The 21,950-nt window shown below is 40.7% G+C and overlaps 1 protein-coding gene across 1 annotated transcript in view; it reads left to right on the top strand.

The window, feature by feature from the left end:
- Positions 1-21,950, top strand: part of KDM7A (lysine demethylase 7A) — a 76,645-nt gene that overhangs the window by 16,313 nt on the left and 38,382 nt on the right. Inside the window, exon 9 of the mRNA XM_050714077.1 lies at positions 21,346-21,431. Within this exon, the coding sequence (XP_050570034.1) occupies positions 21,346-21,431 (86 nt within the window). The remainder of the gene's footprint in view (positions 1-21,345; positions 21,432-21,950) is intronic.

Raw genomic sequence — 21,950 nt, 5'->3', positions numbered from 1 at the left:
TGTTGTGTGTGTATGTGTGTGTGTAACTTACAGTTAACTATTAGAATATGTCTGGAGTCTGCAGAAATCCTGTTGTCAGCATTGAAGTCTTTGTCCTTTTTTTTTTCTGTCCGTGACACGTGTTTGACTAGATATAACTGCATTGCATAGATGTCACTTATTCTCGTAGGCTAGATTTAAGACCAGCCTGAACAAGCTGAAGTTCCTTTAAGCATATAATTCAGTTTTTGTCTGCACCACGTAGTAGTGTCCGTAATGCTTCCAAACTAGATTATCGTAGAGTTGGCTTTGAGAGGCTGTTTACTTTGTCAAACTGCACTGGTACTGTACTGGCCGTAACGGAGCAGAGAGAAGCCAGTCTGTCAAACTGAGAATTGAGAAACGCACGTGCCCCTGGGAACCTTGCTGGGGCGCTTCTCCAGTGGTGTTTTGTTTGTGAGCGATCCTGCGCTGAGCTTCCAGCGTGCCCCAGTGGCAGGTAGGGTAAGGCACCGTCCCACGTGTCAGTGCCAGCCGCAGTGATCTCACTCCCCAAGCAGTCTTCGCCTTTTAAAATGCTTGTAACCTTTATCGTGTCATTTTCTTACATTAAAAAGAGTTTTATGGAGCTAAGGAAGTGTTTTATTCTTCAAAGCCAGAGCAATAGGGAAAAAGAAGGGAAGCATCCCTTTTCTTCAAAAACTGGTAGCTTTTCCTAATATTTCATAATTGCACCAGCAAAGTTGTTGTGCCCTCTCCACTCCCTCGCGGAGAGAGTTAAGAAAGAAAACCCATCCACCTTTGCTCAGCGTTACGTGCAGTTGCATCTTTGGCGTTTTGTGTAAATGAAACTTAGTGGTCATAACGGCTGTATCTGTTTTGACTACTCGTGTTTACAGAAATCAACGTGTATTTGGGCAGGTTAGAGGGCAGTGAAGGGAACGCTGCCCTCCTCTGTATATGCAGTGTAACAGAACTGCGTCCATAGGTACAACACAAACCCCAATGGATTACATTTATATGTAATCATTTTTAAATTGATGGCTCTTGCTCTCAGGATTAATTCTGTGCTCTCTGAAGCCATCTTGAAAGAATCAACTTCTCTTTGCCCCCTGTCCTAGAGCAGTTCATTGATGATATGGAGAACTTTGCCATCGAGCTTCTGATGTTTTTTTTTTCTTTACAGCTTTTTCATTATTAAAAAACCTTAAGTAACATCATTTGAAAAGAAGAGTGATTCATATGCTGTCGAGGATAATTAAATTGCAGATACCTTGAAGCTTGTTACGTTTTTCTCAAATGGGAAAATAAACCTGCAAAAAACAAAACATCACAATAAAGTTCACGTAGAACATGTTTTTTCTGGTACTAGACTTTCAGATAGATTCGAGCATGTCTTCTTTTGTTCTCTGAAGAAACACATAATGTTTCCCAGTCGCTCCTTAATCTGACCTCAGCCTCAAAACGAAGGTTCCCTCTTGCAGCTGGGAAGAGGGCACCATGTATCTATCCTAACGCGCTGCTCCGCACTCTGAAGGCAGGCTTTCTTTCTCCGCAGGGAAGGAAGGAAACGTACATGCTATAGTGACTACTTTGCCTGAATTGGTTCTTTGTTTTGGCGCTTTACACGCGAGGTTGTGCACGATGGGCTTCACCGACCCTCTGCTGCTCAAAGAGGCCGGCCCGCTCCTGGCCGCATGCTCGTGTCGTTTCTCTCTTGCTGGTTCAGTGCTTGTCTGATTGTTTGGTAAGGCAGCTCCGCTGAGGAAACTGACAGAGAGCATTCCTCTGCCGGGGTAGGGTTTTGCTGGGTTACTGAGCTGAGCAGGCTCCCCTGGGGCAAGGGCAGATCTCCGGGTGTTGTGAAGCGCCGCTTGGGACTGCCTTGCTGGAGGAAATGGTAGCGGGGGGAACAGACAGGGGAGTGCCTGGCTTTTTTCCTTACTGCCCTCTTTGGGGTCAGTGGCTCACCCAGCTTTGTGGAGCCTCATTTGGGTGTCTGTCTGCAGGTGCAGGTCTGCCTTGAACCTGCCCGGCCTGTCCCGCTCATCGCCGGCCTGCAGGGAGGGCGAAGCGCCCGGGCCGCAACTGGAGGGGACTTGGGACGAGCGAGGTATGGTGATGCCCTGCCAAGAAACGTGCCGGGTGCGAGGAGAGGCTGTTAGAGACGCCTTTTGGCGCAGACCTTCTGTTCACAGAAAACTAACTAATTATGAAACACACTTAAGTGTGTTCAGGGGCCTGAAGTGAATCAACAAATCGCTGTCTGGTCACTAGCGCTTTGATCTGGCACCAGAGGCTATTGAGCTGACTTTCTGGCTTTTATGATATGTAAGTCTTAAATTCTTCCTGTGGAAACTGGGAGTATGTTAGGGAAATGTTTCAGACTTCAGGGGAAAACAACACGTTTGTTGATCTTGCTCTTCTTTGGTTTGGCCTTCTTTCCTTAGAGGGAAGGTGGAGGTCTGAGCTCCAGTCCAACGAGATGTGTGTCCTCTGCCAAAGAATTAGGTGATTTCAGGTGACTTCGGCTCTGCTAGCAGTGCTACAGCTGAAACAGTTTGGGCTAAACTGAGAGGAAACTACTAGTAATAAAGATGCCAGACTAGTTTTGGTTAAACTGAGAAGAAACTAGCAGCAATAAAGATGCCAGACTAGCACTTGTGTAATTGAATGTCTGTTTCAAATCCTTTTATAGTCTTAATTTGAGTAAGCCATTTCCCCCCCCCTCTCTGTTCCCATCTGTGAAGTGGGAAGACTTATTAATATATATTAAAGTAGATGTATTCCACCATAATAAGCACTGCACAGTAGTATGTATTCAAATTTCTTCAATTTTTGAAACTATGTAATAACATCTAGCATTATATGTATGAGTTTTTCCTTTTACAGTTTTCTTGCAAAACTGGCTTTGTTTGAAGTGTATATGCCTCTGAAAGTTAACACTTCTTTCCTTTTGATCTGTAATCTGCCTGTTTTTTTATTTTTTATTTGATGTTCTGGAATAAAGCATAGTAGCTGATTTAGAATATGCATTCTGGTTAAATAACCATGACAAGAACAACAACAAAAAAAGGCATTGTCCAGTCAACATTTCTAAGACAAACGAGGAGAAAGTACATCATTGGGCTTATTTAATTAGAATGTGACAAGATTTTTGTGAGCTTCTAAATACTGGGTAGGATGCTGATAGCTCTAATACCTGTTAAATGTTACTTAAAAAATATGAAGATTCAGCACTAGTGATTTAAACAACGCCTTTCGTTTTTTGTAATGCTGTGGTTGATCTTTATCAGTTTTACTGATACCGTTGTTTTTTTCTTCACCCATTCTTCATTACGTAAACGAAGATGCGGCAAGTTTTTTCTGTAGTTTCACTGACTAATAGCGAATTCGTAACTAGTTAATTTATGGTTACAAAGATGTTATTTCCTGGTGCTTACGTAGCACTTTTGTATCTTTCTTTCCTTTTGCTTTATCTAATATTTGCTTCACCTGACAGAAGAATTAAAATGTTTTCAAATGGCTCTGTTTTGTCTTTTACATCCACAGAATACAGAGGTGAGAGAACTCTGGGTACGAGGCTACTGCTTGGTGCGCTAACGTCTGTATCTGCTCTGCACTAGCACCTAGCAGATATGAAATATATTCCTTTTTTTTTTTTTAAACTTACCTTGATCTGTTGGCTGTTTGTAATGCTGAGCTCTCTTAAGACAACAATAATGTCAATAAATGGCAATAAAATGGGTTAAGCCTTTCAGTGGAGTTTCATTCTGTTAACTGCCAGTGGGCAAAATCACATTAATTTTGTTTTCACTCTTCATTTGTGGTTTCTAGCTTTTCATGGACAGTTACCATATTTGTTAGCAGATTTCATATGCTCAGTTCAGTGTTCTGTGCACTTTCTATATCTTTTGAAAGATCATGTGATGCAGTGTCTCTGTTCTGTTTACATGACAGTTTGCACAAGATGAAGATGAACTCATGCTCTTAATATAAATATTTATATTTGCCCTACATAATTTTGAAATCAAATACTGTCGTCTCAAAACAACTCTGAGTAATCAGCAAAGACTTTCACAGGTACAATGTATGTGCTTCAAAAACAGAAAAATACTCCTGTATTTTCATTGCCCAAGTATGAGAATTCATTTAAAAACATTGCTATTGCTTTATTGGCAGCATAGAGGAGAGATTTTAGTGAAACACACAGCTTTTAGAATGGCTAGGCTATTTCTCATCTGTCAGTCCTTTCTAATGTATTGTAACATTAGCTCACAAATACATAGAACTAACAGTCTGTGGAGTATGAATAGTCTTCAGATGTCTGCTGAATGGTGGTAATGTGGATTTATGTGGCTAGTTACATCTCCTCGGGTCAGTTCTGCTTTTGAATGGAATTAATATTTAATACTGTTTTCTCCATTACTTCAGCATTAACTAAAGTAGGCTTTAAAATTGGTCTTTCTTTTTGAAAATATTGAGTTCGTTGCTGCTCAGGCGGCCATAAATGCTGATGTTTGCTACAAAAGCAAGAAAGCTTTAAAAAAAAAAAAAAAAAAAAAACCAACCACCAAACTTCTCCTCCATATCATTCTGTCTTAAAAGCTAACTGGAGTGAGGATGACTGCTCTAAATTTTTAATACATTGTGGTATGAAGTATATTTATTTTCATTTGAAACCATCAGCTGACATTGCAGGTAGCTTGGCAAATTAATTTCATAAATTTAATCGTATTTCTTCCATGTACATTAATGCTTTAATCACTTAAAAGCTCTTAAAGCACTCATCATGAAGATGAGTGCAAGGAAAGGTGACATTCTGAGAAATGAAGTCTTTGGTATTCAGGATGTAGGATTGATCTGATCTGTCATTCTTACCAGTTATCAGCAGGTATTTTCTGAATAGACTGACATTTTCCTTTTGGATGTTGTTGTATGAGGGCCTATAAACAAAGGCCAAATTGTGTAAATGAAAAGCAGCCAGAGGAATTGCTGTGTCTTATTATCCAAAGCTGCTTGTAAAACTTGTGGTTGGCTTGCCAGTGATACAGGTTTTTAGTTTTGTTTCAGTAACAAAAAAATATTCCTATCTTTTTGCTAGATGATAACATCATCCAGTTGATTTGCAAAACTCAGCATCAAGAGCAAGCAAAAGTGGAATGGTCGCTGCAGAACCTAACACGTGCCTTTCAGGAATACTGAGGGCAGATCTGTGAGCGGTACGGGGCGGTTTAGGAACCTTACCAGAAGGATGGTCACACTGACGTGACAGTGTGCCCAGGCGAATGTCACCAGTCTGCCTCTGAGGACAGAGCTTTTTTTCCCTTTTTATTTCATGATGGTGTGTCATGTTGGCAGGCCACAGTCTCAAGCCCAGATGAGCTGTCCAGGCATTTCTCTCTGCTCTGTTGCTTGTTCAAGAAAGGACCAAAAGCACGCTACTAAAAATGTTGTATGCATGTAGTCTGTTAAATCTCAAGTTGAGTTCCATGTGCAGTGTTTGTCTGCACGGAGGATACATCGACGTGCTGTGAAAGTGAGCAGCAGCTTGCTGCCTCTGATGCTGTGCTCTCCTGTGTCAGTTGCTAGGACCTCTGGGGACATCGTTGTGAATCTCTTAACGCTTCGGTGAAATGTGCTGCTCCTGTATCTTGTAATGAACTCGGGAGCAGTAGCTTAGAATGCTCTTCTTATTCTTGCTAAGGAAGAATAGTGGGTTAGTTGTTGGTATTGAGTGACTGGGTTGGCATCCTTACTGAAAAGTGAGTGCCTTATTTAACCCAGTGAAAGCAAATGCCTGAGCTGTAGCTCTTACTTCCAGTGTGGTCAGGCGGTAGTGCTTGAAGCATTATGGACCTCCACTATGAAGGATTTAGGTATGAACTAGGGTTAGGACTATCATCTGTCTAGATCAGAATTTTCTGAAGCAAAGAAATAACTCTCAAATACTTCTGCAAACATTACCTCTTGCTTTTACATCTTACTAGTAAAGGTTAAATTCTAATTTTGTCATTTGGAATTGGTGTTTCAGCTAGCATTGCAAAATGAAAACATACTGTGTGTTCTCTTTCCTGGCCCTTACTTGCATGCGGAAATAACTTTATTGGCTAAAGAAGAAAACTCAAGCCCTCTGCTTTGTACAAGTGTAAAACTCTTTAATTCCAGCTGGCTGGTTCTGTTACTGGACACTGAACAGGCTCGTTACTGTAAGAGAAATTGAAATCTTGTATATTGGTGAAAGGAAGTTACCACTGCTGGTGCCACTGCTTGACATGTTAATGTGGGGTAGTTATCTGCTCCTTACAAAGGTAAATACATGCCTCATATGCAACTGGTAGTTTTCCCAGAATTTGTTTCCTTACATTAAGGAACAGATATGGGTTAACTGTACAGTTCTGTTTGTTTATTGCACATCAGTGCCCTTGTGACATTTTTATTTTTCTAGCATTTGTCAATGCATGTCTCTGACTTGAATGGCTGTGAAATCTGCCGGGTCCTGCCCAATCGGTATCTTTTCATAGGATAGCACTGCATCTAATTCCATTTTGTCATTGATGATAGTCTTGCACAGTGTTGTTATGCTGGAGTGGGATAAAGAAAGGAGGCAAAAATCATGAAAAAGTTGAAAACTTATGAAAAAAAATTAGCTTTTGAGTATGGTCAGATAATCAGTATTGTGTGGTCACCATCTCTTTTAAATTATATGTGGAAGATCTGTGTTCTGTTGCAGCCAGTAAGCTTGCTGATGCTGATACAGACTCATAACTGAGTTTTTGATTTGATGGAAGCTACTGTAAGGTGTGCAGAAGGTAAGTGATGTTCAGTGTTAATTTGAAATACAGCTTTCTGTATCTTTCTCTGGATGGAACTTCTGAATTGGCATCATCATGTCCAGTCTTAATTCTTGTGTTTTTTGAAGATAGATATACAGTTTGAGGTTGTCCTATGCAATTCCGAGGTTTGAATTGCTGCTAAAAGTAAGAACTTTATTTTTAGGGAAAGTTGACTATAGATATATTTAGATTGACAAGTCCCCAACTTTGCAATATAATGAATGAGTAGTACGTCACTCTTCAAGTAGCTTGACTGTGTTACATACCGCTGACCATCAAACTAAAAAAATACTAAGAAAAAAAACCCGATAAATAAACTTCTCTTACGTAATCTGGATGAGGGGATTGAGTGCACCCTCAGTAAGTTTGCAGACGACACCAAGTTAGGCGCGTGTGTCGATCTGCTCGAGGGCAGGAAGGCTCTGCAGGAGGATCTGGATATGCTGGACTGATGGGCTGAGGCCAGTTGTATGAGGTTCAACAAGGCCAAGTGCCGGGTCCTGCACCTGGGGCACAACAACCCCAAGCAGAGCTACAGGCTGGGAGATGAGTGGTTGGAAAGCTGCCTGGCCGAGAAGGACCTGGGAGTACTGGTTGATAGGCAGCTGAATATGAGCCAGCAGTGTGCTCAGGTGGCCAAGAAGGCCAACAGCATCCTGGCTTGCATAAGAAGCGGCGTCGCCAGCAGGTCTAGGGAGGTGATTGTCCCCCTGTACTCGGCTCTGGTGAGGCCGCACCTCGAGTACTGTGTTCAGTTTTGGGCCCCTCGCTACAAGAAGGACGTCGAGGTGCTCGAGAGAGTCCAGAGAAGGGCAATGAAGCTGGTGTGGGGTCTGGAGAACAAGTCTTACGAGGAGCGGCTGAGGGAGCTGGGGTTGTTCAGCCTGGAGAAGAGGAGGCTCAGGGGTGACCTTATCGCTCTCTATAGGTACCTTAAAGGAGGCTGTAGCGAGGTGGGGGTTGGTCTATTCTCCCACGTGCCTGGTGACAGGACGAGGGGGAATGGGCTAAAGTTGTGCCAGGGGAGGTTTAGGTTGGATATTAGGAAGAACTTCTTTACTGAAAGGGTTGTTAGGCATTGGAATGGGCTGCCCAGGGAAGTGGTTGAGTCGCCATCCCTGGAGGTCTTGAAAAGACGTTTAGATGTCGAGCTTAGTGATAAGCTCTTGTTAGTGTTAGTGAGGACTTGTTAGTGTTAGGTCAGAGGTTGGACTGGGTGATCTTGGAGGTCTCTTCCAACCTAGACGATTCTGTGATTCTGTAATTGAATTGTAAGAAAATGGCTTAATATTTTGCAGTCAGTGTATGATTGGACTAAATTAATGCTCTTTGGAGATTGTTGACCTCCAATCCCTTATCTAGGAAATGGTGGTGAAGGATTGAGTTCTTTCCTCATGTGAAGTATTTACTAGTTGTTGTTAACGAGTCCATAAAAGTGTTTTCGGAACTTCCGGGTTATCTTAGTAGAGGTAGAAAAGAAAAGGAAACCATTACTGCCACCTTCAAACCAGAAAGGCAACAACTGTGAGGTGTTAGCGTTACTCCAAAAGGTCTTGGACTGGTTCAAGGTGGACTCGTTCCAGTGAGTCTTTGTTCCTCTTGTACTGGGAGCCCAGCACTGGTCCCAGTGCCCTGGCGTAGCCTCACCAGTGCTGAGCAGAGGGAAGGATGACCTCCCTCCCCTGCTGGCCATGCTTTGCCTCAAGCAGCCCAGGATACCGTTAGCCGCCTTTGCCTTGAGGCTGCGTTGCTGCGTCAAGATCCTCTTGCTGTTCGCCACAGCCACAAGGTGCTCTTGCAGAGCTGTGTCGTGGCCCGTCAGTCTACAGTGTGTACTGGTGCAGATTTCCTTCGCAGACAAAGCCTGAGACCCATGATGTGTACTTTCATTCTTGAATTGCAAAGACATATCAAAACATTTTCATACAATCACTGCTTGTCGTATTGACACCCAAAACGTGTCAACATGGACGTGTTGCTCTTTGGCAGGCTTCCTATCTTCACTCATAGAAACAACTAAGAAAATTTTGAGCTAGAATTTTTGTCCTAAAGAATTAACTTTTTTTTCCCCACAATAAGTGAACCTTGATGGTTCTGGTAACTTTTACAGGAATAGTAAATGTACTTGCTTTCAGGGGACCTCTTGCAGTAGATCCTCTGATTCTTGCTTTATATTTTCCTGTGTGTATCCTTGTTCACATGTTAACTGTGTTGTGCCTACTATGAAGAAAAAGAAGGCGTAAGAGCTACATATACATAGGCCAGATTAATATATAGATAATATCTTTTTTCCCTTCCAAAAGCTCTGGAGCTGAGTTGCACGGACTGTGATATAAAGATTACTTCTAAAAGTGTTTGTGTACGCAATCTAGAATAAAAGATGTAGAATTCTACCTTTTCAAGTAATGTAGATGACTTTAGATAGCTTATGAAAGAGCAAAACTGCTTTCAGTAACCTGGATCTGAACTGTTTAGAGTTTGAGATTAAAATCAGTGTGTTAAATTGTAACCAGAATAAAAATAATTGATACAGATAAAATTAAACCTTAGCGCTGATGTAACTCAACCCCCAAACTCTATTTAGCTTTGTTCTGCGCTATTTGAAGTTTCCATGTGGTCTGAAAATAACTATGCTTCATTAATTCCATCTGAGGAGGATTGAAGTTAGATTACTGTAGATAGAATAATGTGTAGAAGCAAGTTATTGATATGTCATGGACTACAGGGATGCAGTTTTGCTGGTATGTTCCTCTGGACCTCTATAAGCAGCTGAAAATCCAATAAAGATCTCTAAATTATGGGCATTATCCAGTTGATTGAAGGAGCTTATTCTGCTTACTGCTCTGCCAGCCAGCCAACATAACATCTGATATTTAAACTCATTATCTGTGTATCTGAAACAGTTTGCTTGTATCATAGCTTAAATAGAAGTTAATGTAATCAACTACTCCATCTGCGTTTGAAATGAGGATGGTGAGCAGTGATGATGAGCCAGTTTGCTCTCGGATTTCTTCAAAAATGAAGCGTCTGTCTCTGCTTGCTATTGACTTCAAGTTTATTTGCCATATAAAAGTAAGGTATTTCAAAGCTTTGGAAGCCATTGTGCGTTATTCTGTGTTGTGGTTAGAAAATGCAGAAATTATTGTGCTTGCTAAAAAGCTTGATCAAGGGAAAAAGTAAGTTCTTAGCAGTGGCAGAAGAAGATTGTAGACGATGGGGAATTACATAACTGGGAGGCAAAAGAGTATAAAAATGTCTTTGAGTTTTGCTTTTTTTTCTTAAGGGAGGGGAAATATTTAATGATTTGAATTTTGAAGGAAATAAATTCATTTTAGGTACAGCTGCAGAGCCTGAGTGTTCTGGTGAGTGTTAGGAAGTCTTTAAAACCAATCACCAATCTGATTCAGAAACTTTTAAAGCAGTGAGGTGATACAGTGTGTTCAGTTCAAGGCACCAATTAAAAGGTGCATAAAGCAGCCTGAACGAACTTGCTGCTGCTGCAGTCTGTATAAATAGCCCCACAGCAAGTAACCCAGGAATAAGGGATTTGCAGCAGTGCAGTCTTAAAGCTTGTGCTAACGCTGGTTACTGGTGCTAGAACGGGGGGCTAGGAAAGGGTACTGCCCTGTTGTTAACTGAAAGTTGTGTTCTCAAATCATGCCTGACGTTTCCTAATGCAGGTGCACAGGTTAAAAAAAACCCCAGTTGTTAGCTTCCTGATCAGTCCCTTCAGGCAAAGAAGCCTTTGTGGGTTTTCTACCTGTTCACCTTCATAGCTTTTATTGTGACTGGGCTTGGGACAGGTCTGATGGTGTCTACTGACAGCGTTACTCAGGATGTTGAAAGATGTACAGACTGCACTGCATGAAGTAACAGAGTACTGATAGTACTTGTCGTGCGTGCATCATCTTTCTAAACAGCTTGTCTCTATTAGGCAACCTGATCTTTCTAAACAGCTCGTCTGTATTAGGCAAGCGGAATTACCAGGCAGCGCTCTGCAGGAGGCTGCAGTCCAGGCCCTTCACTGGTGAGGAGCAGTCAACGCTTTGAGCTGTTGAGAAGGAAATGGAACTGCTGAAGATACCAACGAGATTGCCAAGTGGATCAAAAACTGTTCTTAATCACCTGAACAGATTGTTTGGCCTAATACTTAATGCTAAAGAGATTTGTTTCATATAAAAGAATATGACATTAAATGATTTTTCTAAGGCTTGTGTGTGTGTATTTCTGGAATTTAAGAATTGCTGAGTGTGTCAGTATTGTGAGTGTTCTAAAACAAACTCCAAACCCCACACCCAGAACAGCAACAACAACAAACCCAGCCAAACAAAACGTGTGTGCACACAAACAAAGACATCAAGTCTTGTCTTCCAACAACTTGGCATCAAGCGACATTCCTTGTATTAAAAGCAGGCAGGTGTCTACACATTTTCAGAATGGTCATCATGTTTCTCTCAAACTACGAGGTGGGAAACAGTCTGAAAGTTCATCTCTCTGATCTTGTTCTTCTTTATGGAGAGCCATCCTGTGGTTTAGAAACCGTTAGAGTTACTGGAAAGACAGTTTTGTAGGCAAACAACGTGGACAGTGGCATAAAATCATGGCTCTGCCTGGTACCTGCCTCAGCCGTTCTTGCACCTGGATCTACAGCTACCTGGTCTCAAGGAACTGATAAAACTAAATACTTCAAAGAAGGATCAGGTTATCTAAAGGCAGTCAGAGTAAGACCATCATAAATGCTGTGCTATCTAAAAAGAGCTTGCTTCACTTGGCGTCCAGTGCCGACACACACATCTCTTGGACATGATAACATCTTTTTTTCTGTGTTGTGCAGATCATATGGTTAAATTCTAGGCTGTTTTTCAGGTCTGTTTCAGAAGAACATCTCTCCCTGCAACCTGATTGTGTAAGCTGTTGGCAATCCATTAACCCCTGCTAGTCCAAGCATCAGTGCACAATGAGGGTAAGGTTACCCCATAGCCCTGACCAGCCTAGCGATTTCCGCTGCCAGACAGGGCAGTCCTGCTTCTTACACCCCTCTCCAGATTACGCAGTCCTGCTCCTTTTCACAGGCTGGCTCTGATAGCTGTCTGTGCTGTAAAGTGACCTGGTAAAGAGGGAACTGAACTGGTTAGGTTAGTTTCTGTCAGATAGGCAAGTGAAAACAAGGTGCTTTGTAACCAGACTAGTGCTGGGGCTATGGCTGAGAAAGGGAACGGGAGTGCTCGGTTGGAAGTGAATGAGGAGCTTGCCTCTTCCAGTGGCTGCCGGCTGCTAGATCAATGCAAGCTGTATCGTGTCACTGCTTCTTGAAATTTGTTTGTCACTGTAGGTAGAGCCTCAGTTTCTCTTCAAAGACAGCTTTTGATTCAGTTGACTTCCTACTTTTCATCCTCTTCCACTGTCCACTGCCCTCTCCTTAGAACCAAATAGCCGGCTTGTGCGTTTGGTGCACAAAAGGACCTTGCTACCTACCAGGAAAAGAAACCTGGTACAAACTCTGCAGTGTAACCAAGACTGGTTTGTATTGTCTGTGGCCAAAGGAACTGGGACTCAGCACTCCTTAAACTGCATCACCTGCAATGATTCATTAAGGTAGAGACAGAATTAGTCTGTGCAAGTTGGCATGGAGGAAGAGAAAGATGAAAATAACACCAGTGAAAGTTGAGGCAAGCACATGTGTGTAGACAATATATAACAAAGAAACCAGTTTTCCTAGAATTACTTAAATCCAGTCTTAATGCTTTTTTTTTTTTTTTTTTTCTGCATCAGTTGTGGGGAGGGCAGGATAGTTTTCATTTACTTCATCGTGCTTCTAGCAGTTACTTCAGACACCATCTCTGTAAGACCAGGCAACTGGTTTCCCTCTTCTGTGGTGTGTCAGGCTGGGCATACTGGGGGTGCAGTGGAGGCAGGTGGGAGCATGAGCTGCAGCACGGGGCAGTCCTGGACTCCTGAGCTGATCGCTAGTTTTAAAGTGCTGAAGAGATGCTTTTCAGGTCAGATTGTTGTAGGCTTCTTTTTCTTGCTTTCCTATAAATCATATGTCATGATTCACTTGCTGGTGTCATCCTGGTTTATCTCATCTAATCACTTTCACACTGAAATAAGGCCTTCAAACGCCACTGCAGCTTTTAAAGGCTTTTTTCTCTCGGCTCTCACTGACATACTGTTTAGTTTTGAGGTTTGCCGTAGTTTACTTAAATGTGATTTTTCTGATCTTATTGGGGCAGCTTATTTTGATAAAAATCTACAGTAAATGATGTAGGTTCCTTCAGACCTTCATTTCTGTAAAACAATGTTTTCAAAAGGGTGGGGACAAAAATGAACTGTAAATATTCTTTTAAAGCAGCTTAATGCGATCAGTATAGTTGGGAAGAATAAGCAGAAATCTCTTATTGCATAAGAAGGAGAGAGAAATTGTGTGCGCGCTTAATGGATGATACTAAACAGAAGGAATACATCCCACGTACTTCAGTGATGTTAACTCTGCCTTGTCACAAAGTTATTACTAGCAAAAGTACTTCTCTCATAAAGCTGTTACATGTAATTCATGGTGGTAAGCCAGTCTGTGTGTCTCGTGACACTCCTATCTGGTGATGAAAAGGTTGTTTGCCTTCGGTGGACATTTTTGCATGTGAAGTTCTTTGGAAATCCTGAGCCTGTACTTATTTTGACTGCAGCATGAACCCTGCCCGGATTCGTAATAGTTATATAAAATCGTTGTATGGAAAATCAGTGTTCCACCTTTTCATAAGCATAGATGATTAGATACATGATTATGCTGATTATACAAAATACTCAGTTGTCAAAGTATTCTATGAAAGTAGGGGTCCTTTCTCTCTTTACTTCAATGTAGCAATTTGATTGTACTAATACACCAGATCTTTGGAAACATGTATATGTTCACTTTAAAAAACTTAGCAATTCATTTTCTGATTGGACTCAAATTAGAAAATTAGAATCAATGTGCAAATAAGTTCAGTGTTGTTTCCGTGAGACTTCAGGTACCATGGTGGTTAAGTTGAATACATCCCTAAATGTAGGTGGAAGGTTTTGTGTACCCATACCCAAACCTGTATTGTTATATAACTAGATAGCTTTGTTCCGTTGCTCGTGGCTTTCTTTTTACATTTCTACTTTTCAGAATCCATTCTGTGGAGCTGAGCTTTCTTTGACAAGATGTCACTTGCTGATTTTTATTTATTTTAGCCTCTGTGCTTTGGGTGAATGAAAAGCAGTGGTACTTCAAAGAGAAACTATTTATATTGATTTTTTTTCTCAATGGAAGAATGTGCTTGAGTGTTGGCATTAAAAGTGTCTGCTGCAAGGATGGCACTACCATGGGTATCAAACTTTAGGTTTTGATTCTGGATGTCCAGAAAGTCTGATCACTAGAAAGCTCTTTGGAAATTAAAATAGATCATATACCTATCTGCATGTTTGTATTACTGTGACACATCACGTCAGAGAAACACTACTTAATTTAAAAGGAACAGGGATCAATTACATTCGGGAATACTAAACCTATATAATGAATGTTTATATTTTTAGTGTGTGATGTAATGATTAATCTAGAGGAAGATCTCATAAGACTGAAAGATGCCTGAGCAATCAAAGAGGGGCAGAGTTGTGTGTTAATGGCATGCAGCATTGTCATTCTTGAGGTTGTTGTATGAAAAAGTATTTTCTGGAGAAAATTGGTAGCCCTAAGAGAAGGAATACTTGCTAGAGATAAATGTTTTTCTTTTTTGATTTTTCTTTTTAAATAGTGTATTTACGTATTCTATTTGAAATGTGCTTATAGGAATAGTTCCCCTTAAAACATACTTTGCTTTGGAAAATGAATAAATATGGAGAAAATAAAAGCTCGGATACTTTCCTGTTGGGTGTTTTTTGTGTAATTTGTTTTATGGCAGTATGTTTCTAATATTTAGTGAATAGAAGTCTGCCACTTCTTTTAAATTATTTAATTATCAGAGTAAATCCCTGCATAAGCCTAAAATTACAGTTCCCATTGTGATTCCAGAGTTGTTGCCATACTTATCATGGTAAGACTAAGAGGAAGTTGGTGGTTCTTTCCACATTTCCATGTTGATTTTTATTTTGGTCAGTTTTATGACTGCGTGTTCATATTTATGTATGCAACTACATGCATTTTGAAGAAGGGAAAATATCTAACCGGTTCATTTTTTTAAAAGGTTTAAGAGGTTCATTTTTTTAAAAGCTTACTGCATTTAAGTTTTAGACTCTCCTTCAAACAAACTTAATTTTTTAGCTGTTTTTGTTCTACAGTAGTCTGACATGTAGTCTGACAACAGTACTGTCATGCTGACTTTGTCTTTCTATGCCTAATTAATTACTTTCATATCTTCCATGAAGGAGTAGCAGTTGTGGCTTCAGAAGTACTAGAGAACTATTTAGCTGTGGCAGTGACATCTTCAGTACTTTCATTGTTTTATCCTGTAAATATTGCCTATGTAACATCCTTGCGCCAGTTGCATAGTATAGGCTTGAGTTAATGACTAAACAGAAAATTAAAGTTTGCCAAATTGACTTTGTACCCCATCACCTTGCTGGGCAAAAATGCTTCTCTTTGCATTCTTGGAATGGGGTATGCAAAACCATTCTTTGCATACCTTGCACCTTGGCTAATTAATTTCGACAATTAGGGCAATAATATTTTGGGTTTTGTTGTTAAGCTCAAATACACAGAAATGAAAGCAGCAACTGCAGACCTTGTAAACTGAAAAGTTTATTGTAGTACGTGCCTACCACTTAGATAGTTCTTTGCTCAGTATTTTAATAGGAATATCTCTCATCTGTGATTTGAAATTTAGTAGTAAGGCCTATACAATCTTATGTGTGTGTTTTGTCAGCCTAAGATTGCTCAAGTGACGTCTCTTTCCTATTGTTGAGCAGTCATTTTTAGAAAGCCAAAATAGGTTAGAAATGAAATAAAGCAGTGTTTTCGAATAACACATCTTAAAAATTCCACTAAGCTTGTATTTGGTAAATAGTGAGGTATTTCTGTAACTGGTAACACTTGAGTTATTTACTTACGTTTAAGACTCTTATTGTCAGGGTTTCTGAAGTCTGTTTGAAAAAGTGAGTTGAGCAGGGGCTAACTTGCTGCTGATCAGCTTGCTTAGCTGACTTGATGTGTGGCTGCCTGATGGTTAGATCTGGTGACAGACACAAGGGGAGTATATGGTCAGGCAGTTGCGGGAGGCAGGTTGGGACCTTTTCTTCAGAGCAACAGCCACGCTCAGTTTAATATTCTGAGAAACCGTACCCCGAGGTAGTCACTACAGTTTTTGGACAATTAAGGTTGTCACATTACTAATTGATCTCTGCTACCTCAAGAACTTAAGTATTCTTTTTCTCATTCCTGGTAAGACACAGTAGGGACTCACTGTCTATACATCTTCTCAGGTCTTTTGGAGGCAAAATGGAAATCAAAAAAGGATTTGGGGATCTGCTCTTTCATGTAATGAGCAGGAGTCAAGGGGAGAAAAGCCTATACCCCTTGTAATTGTCTATAGCCCTGCATTCCTAATAACGGGGAACATGCTGTAATAGCCCTAGTATTTTTCATCTGTTCCAGCATTTTTGTTGATTTTTTTTTTTCCTACTGGATGTCAAGATGTGTGCTTTTTCTTCTTCCTTGTACCAGATAATGCCTGCAAGTGCTTTCTGAGACATAGCAACAGAAGCTTGTGGGTGTCGATGTAAGGGGGAGTTGAAGAAGAGGATGTGCTGAGTTCTTGCTCAGAAATAGGATAGCGGAGAAGGAAAAAGAAGAGTACCCACAGTATTTATTCAGGGAGAGTATAAGTGTATCTCTGAAAAAACAATTTTTAGCAATTTTAGAGCTTGGAAAAGAAAGAAGATATTGTGTCTAAACATACTAGCAAGAATGAATACAAGATTTGCATTCATTACCTTTTATACTTGAAATTTTATATAACGGTAGAGTATATAGTCTTTTAATAAGATAGCTTTTCATGTGATTATCTCTTATAAAGGGGATGTGAAAATAAAGTCTTGAATCAAGAGTGCTTTGTCTTCTGTGTGTTGTTTTTTTTTTTCCTGCTGAAACCAGGGTTCTTTCAATGAGATCAACAACAGCAGTTAAGCAATATCCAAAATGCTATGGATGTGCTTGATAACAGTAAAAGTGGTGAAAAGAAAAAAGCAAGAATAGTTTGAGTAAGCAGCTATTAGATTTTGAAGGTGCAGCAGTCCTTCAGGTGACTGACCTGGCTCTAATACTTGATCCACCAACACTGTGCTGCTGTAGCAGAGAAGAGCAGCCCAGTGCCTTGGATGGGTTCGTGCAACCATGCAGTCTTCAGGGACAGTGTTTCCTGTAAAGTTGTGGTGGTTTCACATGGGTAGGTGATAAGCTCCACCATGATGCTCGCTCACTCCCCCCCAAAAAAAAACAGAACGGGTTGAGAAAATATGACGAAAAGAACAGCTTGTGGGTTGAGATAAGGACAGGGAGATGGCTCACCAATTGCTGTTATGGGCAAAGCAGGCTCAGCATAGGGATATTTATGTAATTTATTGCCTATCAGTGGCAGACTTGAGCAGTGAGAAACTAAAAACACCTTCCCCCCCATCCACCCTATTCTACCTCTTCCCCCAGAGCGGCACGGGGGAATGGGGGTTGTGGTCAGTTCTTAACGCTTCTCCACCACTCCTTCAGGGTCACTGCCTGCCCCTTCTCCCTGTGGGGTCTCTCCCACAGGATGCCGTCCTTCCCAAACTGATCCTGCGGGGGCTGCCCACAGGCAGCAGCTCTTCAAGCACTGCTCCCACATGGCTCTGTACCACGGGGTCCATCCCCCAGGAGCAAACTGCTCCAGCACGGGTCCCCCACGGGCTGCAGCCCCCCCCGAGACCCCCTGCTCCTGCGGGGGCTCCTCTCCACGGGCTGCAGCTGCGGCCCGGGGCCTGCTCCTGCGGGGGCTCTCCATGGGCCGCAGCCTCCTCCAGGCCACATCCACCTGCTCCACCGGGGGCTCCTCCACGGGCTGCAGCGTGGAGATCTGCTCCCTGTGGGACCCATGGGCTGCAGGGGGACAGCCTGCTCCACCAGGGGCCTCTCCGCAGACCGCAGGGGAACTTCTGCTCCGTGCTTGGAGCGCCTCCTGCCCTCCTGTGCTGGCCTTGGGGGCTGCAGGGCTGCTTCTCTCACATTTTTCTCACTCCTCTCCCAGCTGCTGTTGCGCAGCAGGTTTTTCCCTTCCTGAATTATGTTCTCTCAGAGGTGTGGCCCATGTCCCTCAGCTCTGGCCAGCAGTGGGATGGAGCTAGCTGGAGCTGGCTCTTCACTAACATGGGGCAGCTGCTGGGCTTTGCTCACGGAGGCCACCCCTGCAGCTTCCCTCTACCAAAACCTTGACACATAAACCTAATACAAAAGGTATTGGACTTCAGTAATCTCTTCCTACAAGGCATTCCAGCCCAATCATGAAATTGTTGAATCCACCATTCCAAATTATCTGTACTCGTCTTATCTACTGACATATAAATGAATAGCAATACTACAGTAGAGAACAGCATTTGTAGGTTCTTTTCTTATGTGAAAGAAGGCTTATTTTCCCTTTACTTAAAAACAGTGATCCGTTAGTAGCTATTGTGTATGTTAGACAGTCTTCCTCTGGTTGTTTCTGATTTATGTGTGCTGCTTTTGTATACCTAGAATTTGAACAGTCAGATGGGAAGTTCAGACTAAAGCCAAGCCACTTGCTTTCTCATGAGACTTAAGTCTGGACAACTGGTTCCTTGAACTTTGAGTAGCAAAGGATTTCTTTGCTTGCAAGGGATGGGCATGTTCTTTTGTGTGGAAAAAAAAATATTACTTGCCAGATTCTTCTACTACCTCTTGCTGACCTTGCCTTGATACTTGAGGATTAGTCTACAGCCTTCCTGCAGGAGATGAAAAATTCAAAAACTAGGTAATATATACTGAAGACATTTCAACCTAAATGGGTGGAGAGGTGAAGGATAATAACGGTATTTCATTCAGGAAAGCATCCAGTGGACTGGGAGTGTTACTGTTTGAGTATGCTAATGCTTTTCAGGCCCTGTGCTCTCTCTTAGTGACCTTGCTTTGATACTTGAGGTCTGAAGTTGCACTTACCACAGTAATTGATTGTTTGCTGGTAGCCAAAATGATTAATGTCACATTTGTCTGTGCATGTTGCAGAAAGAGACTCAGGAAAGTGACTTATGGTGCTGTATGTGCTTGATATCCTCTATGGCATCCTTGTCAGCACTTGTTTTTGCGGGTGCTGGATCCTCCTTTGCCCTTTGTGTCAGTCAGGTATCTGCTGGTAGATTCCGTTCCTGTATCTCCCAGGTAGTGTTTTGCCTTTTCAGTTAGTTCTGAACTTTGAGCACAAATCACAGGTTGAAATTGTTGGCTTTTTTATTGAGTGGCTGTTCCAACTACTGTAATCCCCCTCCAGTATCACCTGTCTCTGTACACAAAGCCCGTGGTGCCTCCAGGAAAGGGCTTTGTGATTAAGCCTTTGTGGGCTTAATCGAGTCTGGGAAAGTGCTTAGTATTTAAAAGAATTTCTGTTTTATTTTCAGGTTATCTGTAGTATTTTATAAGAGACAATAAAGTTAATGCTCTTAAACAGAGTATGACAAGCAGGTGTCAAAGCTTGAAGGAACTATTGCTATACACTCTAAAGTTCTTACTGTTAGTCAGCAAGATAATCTGGCTGGGATGATGATGACCAAGTTAGATCTACACCACAAAAAAGGAATAAAGGGAGTATGTGAAATTTTTACACGGAGCAGTGCTTCATTGAATAATTATGCAAATCTCAGCAAGATACAGTCCAACACTAATATCTTCAGCTGTTTGGAAATCAGAAATTTAGCTAAAATAGTGAGATTCTCAAGTGTATGCATAAACCAGACTTATGATTTGGGCCTTTTGGAGTGTATATTTTAAAACAGTTTTCTTATAATAATAGGACTGAGTCACTCTTCAATTCTATCAAAGGAGAGAGAATATAAACAAAAAGAAATTGGATAAGCATTTTAAAAGATTGCTTTTGCCTTTGTTTCTGTTTATATGTCAGCTGAATCATGTAATAATTTCTGTAGTTGTGATCTTAAAAAGATGCAAAATATTGAAATAATTTTGATGAAACTTATTTGGCAGCTGAGCTTTATATTCAGGTTTTAGTATAGTACACACAAAAAGTTATATAACCTTAATTTCATGTGTTGTTTAGTGAATGGCTGAGTAGAAGAACCAGCTGAAGCTGTTCACAAAGAATTCAGAATGATGTGCTTCTTGTTGAGAGATGCTTTTTAGTTTCAGATTTGACTTGCTCATTGGTACGCTTTGAATGCTAGACTATTTAGTGTGTTGTTTTAGCAGTTGTTTAGCTGGTATTTTCTGGATCATGTCATCAGTTTTGGCACTAGGTTGGTAGGGCAAAGACTTCTTGTAGCTGGGCCATTTCAAAGCTTCAATGTTTAGGCTGTTGTTACACTTTTGAGATGAAGTGGTTTACTTGAATGGAGTAGTGTTTAAGTTCTCATGTTCCTAGAATGCATTAAATGGAAAGATGTAATTGTGGTGTAAAAAAATTAACATTGCAGTCTTGTTTCCCTATTATAAAGTCAGCATTTTTCTAAGCTTCAATGAACTTTTGAGAGAGAGAATTCTGTCAGGATTCAGATTCTACCAGCAAGTAGGGATTTTTGTTCTTGTGAACTCTGTGAAAAGCATGGCTTCTCCAATTCATCTCTAGCATTTGATCTTCCAAAAGATTGACTTCCTTTTGGCTTTAAAATATTGTTATTGAGATAGTAGAGTAGATATTTTCTCATGACTGTTATAAAGATCTTCAACTTTAATCCCACTTTGACTGCTTTATCTGGGGAAAATGTGCACAAGGAAAACATTACTACAAATGTGATTTTTAAAATCACAGAAACACTGCTATTATGTGATTTGTGTGATCACAGTGTACTTTATATAGCTAGCACTGGTGGTGTAAAGATTTCAGGGGTAATACAAAAGTATTGGGGTAGGAGTTCGTTATGTACTTTTTGCAGAAATATATGAAAAAAATCCATGTTATCTTATAGAAATTGGCAACACGTAGGTTTCAGATTTTTTTCTTTAAATTATAAATTTTATAAAGAGAATTGATAGAATGATTTCATGTACACTGTTTACTGTAATGAGGATCAAAGCCTTGGGAGAGGGGGTAGAGGGCAGTGGTGTATATTATGGAGTCATTTTTAAAGGAGCTTTATTCTTGTTTTCTTTTCTTTTTTTTTTTTTTTTTTTAATGGCATTCTCTGTTCAGTGGTAAACTGTTACTCAAAATTTATGTGGCAACCTAGTAGTTGAGATAATTTGGTATCTCATTATGATTTTGTAGACTAAGCATATTCTGGTAAAGACTTAAGATGTAACTATTTTTTGGCTTGAAAGATAAATCTTGTATGTATTCTCATTAACATTTTAAAAATATTATTGCAGCTGTGTTGGGGTAGAGGAGCATCATGCTGTTGACATTGATCTGTACCATTGTCCCAACTGTGCAATTCTCCATGGACCTTCTCTAAGTAAGTATGGGTTATTCAGATATATATTATTCACATATATATATTTTATATTTTTAATGTCTCTTCTCTCGAAGTGCTATTGAAAAAGACTATTCAGAGGGATGTTCAAGATGACTGATTATTTAGGAGGTACTGGTTCTGTGTGACAAACTTTGAACTGATAAAAAACAACAACAATCACAATAACAAAACCTACAAGCTGTCTTTTTTTGAGAGAGGTTCCTTGATCTGGAGATGAAGATAGAATAAAATATAAACCACAGCTATAGATTAGAGAAATCAAAGTGTGCAGAGCTAGAAGAAAACAATCTGTACTTGACAGAGAGAGAGAGACCAAAAGTTAGGGAATCATTAAAAAAAAAAAGTCAAGTACAGGTAGTGATGCTTTCTCCTACTGTATATATTACATGCTACTTTAAAAAAAAAAGAAAAGAAAAAAAGTTCCAAAAGACTGCTCGCTATTCTGTATTTTAATCATGAAAATCCTCATACCTAGGAAGGCAACCTTGAGAAAATATA

The sequence above is a fragment of the Cygnus atratus genome, chromosome 1 (assembly GCF_013377495.2).
Source record: "Cygnus atratus isolate AKBS03 ecotype Queensland, Australia chromosome 1, CAtr_DNAZoo_HiC_assembly, whole genome shotgun sequence".
Lineage (NCBI taxonomy): Eukaryota > Metazoa > Chordata > Aves > Anseriformes > Anatidae > Cygnus > Cygnus atratus.
Note: the sequence above shows the minus strand (reverse complement) of the source record. Positions and strands in the feature narration are given on the sequence as shown.